This window comes from Vitis vinifera, chromosome 9, assembly GCF_030704535.1.
Source record: "Vitis vinifera cultivar Pinot Noir 40024 chromosome 9, ASM3070453v1".
In the NCBI taxonomy this organism is placed as follows: domain Eukaryota; kingdom Viridiplantae; phylum Streptophyta; class Magnoliopsida; order Vitales; family Vitaceae; genus Vitis; species Vitis vinifera.
Genome location: NC_081813.1, coordinates 9,815,965 through 9,828,244, shown reverse-complemented (window position 1 = coordinate 9,828,244; position 12,280 = coordinate 9,815,965). Strand labels below are relative to the sequence as shown.

Genomic DNA, 12,280 nt, shown 5'->3' with positions numbered 1-12,280 from the left:
TTTAATAAGAGCTTCTAATATTTTTAACACTTAAAAATTAATGTCTTACAAGTGTTAAAAAGATTAAAAAGACTTCCAAAATTCATTGTCAAACGCACTCTTAATCGAAGTTATCAAGTTATCGAAATATTTTGTCCTAGCAAGGTATGTTTTAGGTTGATTTGCTTTTATGGTTCAAGGTAGGACTTAGGAGCAGTTACGACCAACATGGGTATGTGCTCCCAGGTTATCATCTTAGAGTGCGTTTGGTAGTGATTTCAGAAAATACTTCTAGTCTTTTTAACAGTTGAATGATACAAATTTTTAAATGTTAAAAATGTTAAAAACATTTTCTAAAATTATTGTCAAACAGACTCTTAATGTGCCACAAGTCCTTCCAACTAGTTAAACCCTCGTGTAAGACTTTGTATCATACTCAGGCATACTCCTTTCCAAGTAAGAAGGCAAACTAACAAAGACTGAAATATTTCTGTACTTCCCTTGCTTCGAACCAAACAATAATAGTGTCACAAGAAATTTTTTTGAATCAAATCCATATTTTCCAGACTTGTATAATATCCAATAACTTACTACTCCAAAATCCAAGAGAATCCCATATCATTTATCACTTGTTGCATACCATTCAATTCCTTGACTGAACAAAAATTGCATTCACAATGATCAATCATAATGGTTTCAGCAAAGGATCATGAATCTGTAGCAACGTTTATTTCAACAAATTATACATCTTAAGTTCCACATAATACAATGGATTACAATCAGAATGAAATACTTCTCAGCTATTGGAAGGTAATAATATAGACAAGGCAACAAATGCAAGGAGAAGGTCTTCTGGAGACTCACAATGAGGCATTCATGCGGACAATACACCAAAGCCTACAAACAGAAGAGGCCTATTTCAGGATTGTTCAGTAGATCCATGACAAGTCTTGCTTAAAGGATACCGATCTTGCAGCACCTTGAACACCTCTTTCAGAAATCTGGGGGCAATTTTCCACACTCAACAATTCCAACTTGTATGACCCAACAAGAGGCTTGAACCCATCATCGGTTACTCCCAGACACTTGCTGAGCCGTAGCACACACAAGTGAGGAAACTGGGCCACAAGCTGCAGCCCTTCATCAGTGATCTCTTGGCATCTCACCAGCTCTAGGGTTTCTAGATATGGGGCTGAACAAAGTGCTTCCATTCCAACATCGTTGAAGGAATAGACATGGTCCAGAGAGAGTTTTCGAATCGGGCACATTTGGATCACAGTAAGGATTCCATTTAAAGTAAAGGAGGAAAATGAAGGGAACTCTCCATCAGTGAAAGATATTCTAATTGATTCAAGCATTGAACAGTTTTGAGCCAAAGCCTTTAAACTCTCATCTGTTAACCTCAATGGGTTACTCAGCAAAAGAGGGAGTGAGAAATCAGATGGGCCTCGGAGGGAAATGGATCGAAGATTACTTGATTTTTGGGCTAATCCTACAATGTCACAGTCCCTTACTCCAACACACATGTCTAAGCGAATCTTCTCCAAATTCTTGCACTTTTCCAACAGACAAGCAAGCCCTCTTCCAGGGCTGATGATGCAATTCACCAAGCTAAGCTCCAGCATATTTTCACACGGGACCAACTGCTTTTGCCATCGATCCACAGCTAGCCGATCATAAACCTTCATATATCTATAATTAACGTCCACCTCAAATTGCAATCTCTTTATCTTCCGCCACGTGGGTCCTAGCTTAATCAAATCACCTTCCCCAATTGCCCTACAATTTTTAATGGAGAGATCTTCAAGTGTTTCAAGCTTGCCAAGATATTCTAGCCACTCAACACTGCTCACATTTAAGCATCGGATCAGGTGGAGAACAGTAAGCTTTTTGCACCCAACAACAAGAGATAATATGCCACAGCCAGTGATTCTCGGGGTGAAATTCAACTTTAGTGCTGAAAGCTTGGAGCACGATGCCAAGTGACTAAGACCCACATCAGTAATGAAAGTGCAGTAGCTTAAGGTAACATCTGTCAAAGAAGGGCAGAGAACAGAAAGAATAAGAAGCCCTTGGTCGTCCAACTGCTTTCCTGATTTGGACATCCATCCGGAGTAAGTAATTTCTACTTTCACCAAGTTGGGAAACCTATTGCAGAGGGATGTCAAAGCCTCATTGGCAGGGTTTAATCCACAACCAACCCTAAGAGATCGCCTCTGCTCATTATCCACTTTGTGGAAGCGTTTACATGCTAAAGATGCAGAATTTCTGTCTACGGTTTTGTTTATCCTGCCTAAGATCTCCCACAGTAACTGTTCTGGTAACCCATCCATCGCAACGAGATTTTTGTTCCTGCCTTCAAAAAAATAGATCAGCTAACACCTGAAATTACAGTAAACCTTCATGTAAACCTCAATCTAACCTAACAAATAGGACAAACCCCATACTAAAAAACAACCTCAAGTAATTTCTCAAAGAAGTTCAGGAAATCCAACAGCACAAGCCTATTTTGGCAATCCAGCAATGGATTGGATGATAGATGAGGACAAGTGAAGTTCTCCAAACTACCCCACAAATAAATGACATTCTTCATCTCCAAGATAATCAAATTCATCAATAATGGGGAAAATGATGAGAAGGGCAGATTAAGCAAACTGAAGTAACCCCATCTTCATAAAACCTAATCCTGAAATTACGTTTTTGAACTCTGCAAGACGGAAAATGGGGTAAAAGAAAAAGAAAATTAAAAATTGAACCTTGAGGAAGAAAAAGGATTTTCCACTCTGCATAACCCAATACAACGCTATGCCTGTATACCCGGTTTAAGATGATTTTAATAAAAAATTTCCGGGAAAACAGAGTGCCAACATAAGACTAAAAAATTATCCTCCTATTTCCCACAATTTTCTCGAACTTGAACAAACACCCTCTAAATACATGATACCAATGATTTGAACCACCAAAACCCAAATGGAAGAAAACCAATTCCTAGCTACCCAGAATGAAAAATTAACAAGAGCTCATATGAAATTTTTCCTCCACAACCCAATTCAAATTTTCCTCCACCTCCAAGAATTTTATCTCGCAAACCCGGATAGCAATTCACCTCAAAGGGCATGTAAATCCAAAATCCCCAAAAAGCTCAGAGAGAGATGAATGGAATGATTGCCGTCCAATAAAGTTTCAGAAATGAAAAACCAGAAGAACAGGATTTCGATGGAGTGATATAAAAATAACAGGCAATTATTCATACGACAGATATTGGAAAGAGAGAGATAACAGCGTTACCTGGATTGAGAGAGGCAGAATATTTTGGTGAAGGGAAAGAACAAGGAAGGAATGAGGAGAATGAAATCTGGAGATTCATTTGAAAGATATTTATAAGATGTGTGTTCTCACTTCTCAATTTTTGCAAAGATATTTACAATATGAATTTACAAGATAGTCCTGTAGCCAGTTGTCGGTTGGTGCTTTAAATGTCTAAATACACCCACAACCACTCTACGAACCCATAAATATTTTGAACCTTTTTTTTTCTCTTTAAGTGAACAGAAGGGTCATGCCATCGATTTAAAAGGAATTGATCCCATGCACCACACATTGTTACCATCTTTTACAATAACGAATTATAAAATATGTTGAAATATTTAATATAATTTTGACCTTTTTGGAATTATTTTATGAAGTAGTAAAATAAAGAACTTTTCGAAACAAAAAAAAGTAAAAATAAAAAATGTCCAACAAAAATTGCTATTTATTCCTAATTCTATGATACCCTTTAAGTATTGTAACCTTTGAAATTTTTTTTGAATTTTTTTTTTTATGTTTTTTTTTTGAAGTTTATTTCCATAAATTTCAAGTGTAGTTAGAACTTTTACACAATATTATTGCCATTTAAGGTGGAGAAAAAATTTATAAAATTCAAAAATTAAAAAAAAAAAAAAAAAAAAAGGTAAGGAGGGTACCAAGATCCTCACATTTGCTTTACTCTTCTCACATTCTTCATACCCTTTTCAATTTTTTTTTATATTTTATTTTTGAATATTTTAATCTTTTTATTTTTTAGAAAATTATTTATGTCAATTTCAAATGTAATTAGTATTTTTACACAATCTTATTTCCAATCGAAGTGAAAAAAATAAAAATAAAAATATTAAAAAACTTTAGGAGGTACAAGAATGTGAAGAAAGTATAAAGAATATGAAGATCCTTATATTTTTCTTGTAGCCTCCTCACATTCTTCATACTTTCTCCCATGTTTGAATATTGTAACCTTTATTTTTTTTTTTAACTTTATTTGCATCAATTTCAAGTGTAATTAGTGTTTTTGTATGATATTATTGTCATTTGTATTGAAAAAAATAAATTCAAAAAGTTTAGAGGGTACGAAAAATTTGAGGAATCTCATATTTTCCAAGCACTCCTCACATTATTTGCTTCCGGTGTAATAAGTGTTTTTACACAATATTATTAACCATTTGAAGTGAAAACTTTTAAAAATTAAGAAATTTAAAAAATTTAGAGAATACAAAAACATGAGGAGAGTAAGAAGAGTGTAAGGATCCTTACACTTTTGAATTTTTTATTTTTTTTAACATTATTTACATCAATTTCAAGTGTAATTAACGTTCTACACAACATTATTACCATTTATAGTGAAAAAAAATTTAAAAATTTAAAAATTTGAAAAAAATAGAGGATACAAAGAATGTGATGAGGGTGATTCTCACATTTTTCTTACCTTTGTCACGTTCTTCCTACTCTCTCTCATTTTTGAATACTTAAATCTTTAATATTTTTTCAAACATTATTTACATTAATTTCAAGTGTAATAAGTGTTTTTACACAATATTATTAGCATTTGAGGTGATTTTTTTTTAACAAACTATATATAGATTAAATGATTTAAAAACATATAAATTTTTTAATAATTTTAATTACATTTAACTTTCTTTCGTATTTTTTTATAGTAAAATCAAATATAAAAAAAATCATTTTTCTTATTTTTTTTTCCTTAATACTTTTTCGGAACTAAACATAACCTTAAAATATTTCTTTAATCCCCCAAGACTTCATCCACAAAATAAATATATTTTTATAGAAATATTTTCAAGGTTAAATATTTTAGTAAGACATGTTGGTTTGACATCTAGGAATAAAGAATACTCATATAATTGTGAAAATAAAAGAATATTTTTACAGTTCAAATCTTGGATAACTATTTGGACAAAAAAAAAAAAAAAAACTAAAATCAAAAGAAAGATGCAATTAAAAGAAAATAAAGAGAAAAATGAGAAAGAAAAAAAAAGTTAGAGTTGAAGTAAATAAATTACTTTTACATACTACTTCAAAGTTTCAAACTATATCATTTACTTTAACTTTTGTACATCAAAAAGTTAAATAATTTAAAAATACATTAAGTTTTTAACTAAATTTCATTTATATTTGAATTTTTTTCTCATATTTTTTATAGTAAGATCAAATATGATAAAATTATTTTTATTAATATTTTTTTCCCCTAATGTTTTTGGGAACCAATTTAATAACTTAATTTAAATCATTAAATAAAGGGAGAATTATGTTTTGGGGGTAGATGGGCCCCCAAATTAACAAAAGGTCCATGTAACTCTTCAAATTGAGCCCAAGACCCAATGAAAGTATGAAAATTGAGTTGAAGGATATCATCCTTCAGTATTTCCAAAAATGCCCTTTGTTGATTTTGAGAAAAAAAATTAATATTTTTGAAAAATACTTTTATTTAATTTAATATTTTTAAAAAATACTTTTATGTAATTTAATATTTTTTAAAATACTTTTATTTAATTTAATATTTTTTAAAAATAAATTTATTTAATTTAATATTTTTTGAAAATAAATTTATTTAATTTAATATTTTTTGAAAATAAATTTATTTAATTTAATATTTAAAAAAATATTTAATTTAATATTTTTTTAAATATTTTAATTTAATTTAATATTTTTGAAAAAAAATTTAATTTAATATTTTTGAAAAAAAATATATTTAATTTAATATTTTCGAAAACTACTTTTATTTAATTTAGTATTTTTGAAAAAAAAAATTATTGAAAAAAAATTATTTAACTTAATTTTATAAAATATTTTATATGTGTTCTTAAAGGGTATATTTGTCCGTTACTATTTCATATCCTTCAACTCAATTTGAAGAGTTATATGGACCTTTTGTTAATTTGGAGGCCCATCTACCCCCAAAAGATAATTCTCCCTTAAATAAATTAAATATATTTGGTAAAATAACTTAAAGTAAAAAAAAAACTTTAAATAATAAGTAAAAATAATTAACTTATTTTTAAATTCACATATTCATTTTACCTTTTTATTCTCATTTGCTCTAATTACCTTCACGATATTTGTTGATATTCTATGATCTTTATTGTTACTCAATCTTATTTATCCTGGTTATAATTTATGAGTATAAATATGAAAATGATTTAAAATTTAGACTGTTCCACAATAGCTAGCTAGGCTACCATTGGTTAAAAATATATTCACATGTTGTTCATAAAAGCTTCACTATTTATAGTAACACTAACAACTACTACTTAATATCAAAAGAAAGAAAGACCTTAAAAAAAAAAAAAAAAAAAGGTTCATCAGCTATGTTAGAAAAAGATGGAGTTGCTAATTAATGATGAGACAAGGGCTCATTTGGAAGCAGAACTGCCGGCTTCAGTCAGTTTCCCCAGCCATGGAGGGGGCAACATGCCAGTCTGTTCATTCACAGTCTTCAACAATGGCGGCAACATGCTATATACTCCGGCAACCTCCTTCATCGCCCCATTGCCGCCATGATCGCCATTGCCATTAGCACCAGTCCAGATGCTGATTTTGGGGTTGAGTCCCTGCACAGCTTGAGAATTGATCTTAGCAATTTCTAGATAAGCACCATTGGTGAGCATGATATAGTCCCTCAAAGCTTCATAGTTCCCTCCAAGTTGTTTCAGCAGGGTGTCCAAGTAGGCGCCTTGTGCTTCTGCCATGGCCATGATTCCCTCCGCTTCTTTCTTCTTGGCGTAGAGATCTGCCTCCGCAGCTTGTTGACTTGCGTAGAAGGCTGCATCTGCGATAGCCTTTTGTGCCTCTGCACTCTTCTGTTTCTCATATGCAACTGCGTCTGCAGCCCTTTGGTTCTTGTACAGTTCCCAATTTGCCTCTTGCACCTATTAAACATCCAAACAGCCGATCCAAAAATATATGTATCATTGTTGATTCATTTTATGAAGAATATTTTTTTAAAACAATTATGGTATGGAAATTTGGTAATTTTAATTCTGATGTTTAATGGGCGGGAAAGTTGCAAAAGAGGTTCAACTTTCAACTTTCAACTTTTCTGGCACCAAACAGACCCTTAGGAGGCAGCTGCTGGTGGGGGAAAATTGAGGTCTTAATCAGCCAGCATGAGGCAGTCGGGCAGTCACTATAGGCCATATGATAACCCACGATATAACTGTAGTTCAAAAACCTCAGCTTACAGCGCGTGTTAGCACGCTCCAGTTTTCCGTGAAACTTTTTCTCGACGAGAAAAAGTCATCACATTCACATCCAAACCTCTACCTGAATCCTGATACAATTCTAATAATTACCAACTAAACAGTAGAAATTCCTCCCTTCCAAACGCGTGTAAGACACGCTCTTTTTAATGGGTTGGTTTTTTTTTTTGGAACAACAACTAGGATAAATATTGAATAAACGTATACGGTCCAGAAAAATCCGTACCTTAATATCATACTCGACGCTGGCCTTACTCAGAAACTCAGCCTTGAGCTTCTCCGTTCGAGTGAGGGCATTTTTCCGTTCTACCTCGGACTGCAACTCAGCGGTCCTCAAATCCACGGCCTTGGACGCCTCCACCTCGGCCAGCTGAGCCAACCGAGTCCACCCAGCCTTCTTAGTCGCCAACTCCGCATTAGCCTCTGCCACCTCAGCCTCCTTCTCGTACTGAAATATCTGAACATCAGTCTTAACCCTAACCGTCTCTTTTTCTCCTTCTCCTTCTCTCTGCATCTTTATAATCTTGGTTTCTGCATCAATCTTCGCTGCGTTTTGCCTCGTCTGCCCATCACGCAACTTCTCTCCAACCTGTCCTTTCATCCTGGCCTCCGCCACATCCACCTTGGCTTGATTGGCGGCCTCCATCTGAGTCTTCTGGCCGAGATATGAAAAATACTCGTGACCCGGCACGTCCACCAACTGTTTGACATTGGCATTGTAGATCAGCAGCCCAAACTGGTTGAGTTCCAGTTGAACCTTCTCGAAAACCTCCTTTTTAAACTCCTTGGTCCCTTTGAATATCTCCTCCATGGTCATGGATGCCGCCAACACCCGAGTTTCCCCTTCGATAACGCCCTGTACAAGTTCATTCACATGGTTTGACTGCTTATCGTGAGAGGACAGTAGTTTCGCGTAAAGGAGGACTTTTTCTTGGTCCTCCACTTGTGGCCCAATTGTGAAGACCGCCGGCAGGATAAATGGAAGCTTCTCGGCGCTCATGGCCTGAACCTCGAAGGTATAGTTGACCGGCGAGAGGTCGACTCGGGTGCATTTTTGAAACGGCCAAACGTATGCTTTCTTCACCAGTTTTATGTCTCTGATTCCCCATCCGGTGACGGCCAGCAACTCCGTCGGTGACGCAACTTTGTAAGTCATGGTTGATCAGATGTGAACAAAACTGAAAACCCACTCTATTTTTATACTGTGTTTTCCCCTTTCCTAATCCAATCGCAATTCCACTCCTTTTAAACCTATTCTGTTTACCACTAAAAGTATTTTTTTTTTAAAAAAAACTTAAAAAAAGAAAGAAATAAATTCAAAATTGTTTCTGATTTAGTATGTTTTAGGCTACAATAAAGGAATGTTGAAAGTGATGATTTTACAGGAAATTTCTAGGAAGGATCATGGTCCATAGAGTAAATAAATATCCTTATCTTATTTTTGGTAATTAGATTTTTTTTTTTTTCAGAAGTCAATATTTATATCAATATGAATCAATATAGATGGCGATTCACAAGTTCCCATTTTATACATTCTCATATTTATAACATGATTAAGTTATATCACATACATGAATAATAATAATAAATGGAGTTTAAATTATTAAAAGGAATATCGAGTGTGTTTGTTAAATTAATTTAATAATATGTAACATTAAGTATATTTAAAAAAAAAAAAACTTAATGTTACAATTCAAAGTAAAAAATGACTTAAACTAATAAATAAAAATAATTAACATTTTTATATCTTAAATATCTTTCCCTTAATCATTCATTGTACTTTTATAAAGGTAAATCGACTTAACCATTTACTATTAGTTAATGGGTCTAAAGCGGCTCTCACGATTTTAAAACGTGTTTACAAGGTTAAGAAAAATCCATACTTATATAGCGTTAGAAACTTTTCCCATGTGAGATGTCATACATTTAATATTATAACTTTAAGTTAAAAATAACTTTGATAAACCAACTTAGTGAACTAATATTTAAAGCATAATTTAACTTAATGTCATTTAAGTTATTAAGTATTATATTTTACTAAATCTCATATTAGATGATATGTTTTAAATCAATAATTAGGTATACTTTAACTCAGTCATTTTAACTTGATAAGAATTAAGTATTAAATTTTACCAACCAATCGATGAATAATTTAATATTGCAACTCTAATTTAAAAGCATTTTAAAATAATAAGAATTAAAAAAATGTTATTTATTTTAACTAAGAACTAAATAATAATTTATAAGTATTTTTTTTTATTTTAGTCATATTAAATCATTAAATTTTAAGACTATACGTTTGATTCCTAAAAAGTATTAAGAAAAGAAAAAAATATAAAGAAAATTAAATATAGTTATAATTAGTTAAAAATTTATTCATTTTAAAATGATTTAGTCTTTATATAATTGAAGTAAATAAGTGAAATGAGTTTGAAAAAACATGTAAAAATAATTTATTGACTTTGAATCTATTTTTATTTTTTCTTTCTTTTGCACTTTTCCTATCTATTTTCTTTTCATCACATTTTTCTTCAAAAATTTCAAAAATCAAACATAGTTTAAGTATATATTAGACTCTACTCAATGTTGTTTAAATTTATATTTGGATCACAAAAAAATAAAAAATAATTCTGGAATGCGGGAAAGAAAGGAAAATTATTAGAAGATTATTTATTTTCAAGTTTTCTCTTCTTTATATGGGAGGAAAATAGAAAAATAAATTTGGAGAAATTTGTGAAAAATGTTATTAACATTAAAAATAAAGTTTTTTATTATTATTATTTTTTTAATGATTGAATTTTTTATGAGGATATATTTTTTAGGATAAATCAACTAAAATGTAATAAAAGTTTTCTTTGCCCAAATGAAATTTTTTTGTCTTATCAAGTTTATTTTATTAATATAATTTATTCTGAAAGTATTTTTGAAAAAAATTTGATATTTTTATGATAAAATAAAAAAAATTATATCAATTTTAGTGAAAACCAACTTTTAATTACATCCAAATAGTTAATTGTATCCTAATTAAAACACTTTCAGTAAAAAAAACTATTGACAAAAGTAAATTTGATTTGGTTTAATCAAAATTAAAAATTAAATCAAAATCATAGTTTTAAGTAGAATTGATGTTTAAAAAAACGTTAAAGGGGATAATTTTTGTTTTTCGCTTTAACTAATATTAGAAATTAAGCCAATTCATAATTTAAAGAAATAGTATTGATATTATAAAACTTTTATTATACATTTAACAATCCCCTTGCGCTTGTAGATAAGTGAGGTGAGAGTTCAACTTAAAATAAAGCTTAGATGGAAAATTGGATTTCTATGACATGATTAGGGGTGCAATTTGGGTGGGTTGATCCGAACTCAACTTATGTTTGGGTGAACTTGAATAATAATTTTCAATATTTCGATTGAGTTTGAGTTAGATTTTTTCAATTTGCACTCAATTTGCGTTGAGATTGGCTAAGATTCAAACAACTCAAACTTAACTCGAATCCAATTTAATGTTTTTATAATATTTATTTATTTTTCTATTTTTTTTAAATGTCAAATTATATAATATTATATTTTTTTTTACTATATTTAGAAAATGTATAAATTTGTGTTTATTTATTTGTTACTATCTTGAAATTTTGTATTATAAAATAATAACATAGATAGATATTGAATTATGCCACCCAACCAATCTGAGTATAACCGGATCAATCCAAGTCTAACTTAAACAATCCAAATTTAATCTGAGCTCAAAAAAATAAGGTTGGGTTAGACTTAGGTTGAATACATTGAGTTGAGTTCGCGTTAATAATTTCTTAAATCGGATTGAGCTTGGGTTTGTCATCAACCTGACTAATCCACCTAAGTTGTAGCCCTTAGCATGATGAGATAGGTCTATGAAAATCCTATTCTATTGCCACTCCAAGGCATCTATGATAAAATAAAATAAATCTGATAAAAAAAGATGAAAATATAATAATTATATGCCAATTTAGTCAGATTATTGACAGTGAATTTATGGCCACATATAAATAATGGTTGTTCTCAAATTAAAGAAGCATATTATACACGCCTTTAATACTATTAATGACATAATAAAGTCCCAATTAATTCTTACTCCATTCGGTAGAAAAGAGTGAATGTATTGAATATTTCTAGCAAACTTTGAAAGCCCATGTGATAGTGGTATTGGGATGCCAATCCCAACCCATAGAAATAGAAACCTACCTCGATAAATGAATGTTGGCTATACATCCATTGTTTTTAGATATACAAGTCATTCAAGAATTCTCCCAACATTATGGTAAGCCTAAATAAAAATAAATGAAAATCCCATACGAAAAATTTAGTTTTAAAAAAAAAATGAAAAAGAAAAAATATCTTCTATCATATATTTTTGCGTGAGGTCGAACCTCTTGTGGGAGAGTACCAGGCCATGCAGGTGGCAGCATCCCAGTCTGCTCCTGCACAGTCTAGAACAATGGCGGCAACATCCTTCATGGCACTTGAACCTTCACCACCTTTGCTATTAGCGCCTGACCAAATACTAATTCTGGGGTTGAGTCCCTGCACAGCCTGAGCATTGATCTTAGCAATTTCTTTATAAGAACCATTGGTGAGCATGATGTAGTCCCTCAAAGCCTCATAGCTCCCGCCCAGTTGCTTCAGGAGGGTGCTCAAGTAATGGCCCTGTGCTTCTGCTATGGCCATGATTCCCTCAGCTTCCTTCTTCTTGGCATAGAGGTCACCTTCCGCAGCTTGTTGGCGTGCATAGA

The 12,280-nt window shown here is 31.6% G+C and overlaps 2 protein-coding genes across 4 annotated transcripts; both read right to left on the bottom strand.

Annotated features, from left to right (window-relative positions):
- Nucleotides 1–684: 684 nt before the first annotated feature.
- Nucleotides 685–3,388, bottom strand: LOC100259281 (F-box/LRR-repeat protein 14). Of its 3 annotated transcripts, none has more exons than XM_010656559.3 (2): nucleotides 3,268–3,388; nucleotides 685–2,331 (listed from the first exon to the last, which is right to left on the bottom strand). In XM_010656559.3, exon 2 carries the CDS (start codon nucleotides 2,310–2,312, stop codon nucleotides 909–911), a length of 1,404 nt encoding a protein of 467 aa, XP_010654861.1. In that variant the 5' UTR covers nucleotides 2,313–2,331; nucleotides 3,268–3,388; the 3' UTR covers nucleotides 685–908. The 3 variants fall into 3 exon arrangements, with proteins under 3 accessions (XP_010654861.1, XP_010654859.1, XP_010654858.1); XM_010656557.3 differs by having other exon boundaries at nucleotides 685–2,361; nucleotides 3,268–3,387; XM_010656556.3 differs by having other exon boundaries at nucleotides 685–2,686; nucleotides 3,268–3,363.
- A 3,102-nt stretch (nucleotides 3,389–6,490) lies between these two features.
- On the bottom strand, nucleotides 6,491–8,756 carry LOC100257835 (flotillin-like protein 3). Its single transcript, XM_002270251.3, has 2 exons — nucleotides 7,735–8,756; nucleotides 6,491–7,178 (listed from the first exon to the last, which is right to left on the bottom strand). Exons 1-2 carry the CDS (start codon nucleotides 8,662–8,664, stop codon nucleotides 6,663–6,665), a joined length of 1,446 nt encoding a protein of 481 aa, XP_002270287.1. The 5' UTR covers nucleotides 8,665–8,756; the 3' UTR covers nucleotides 6,491–6,662.
- Nucleotides 8,757–12,280: the final 3,524 nt, after the last annotated feature.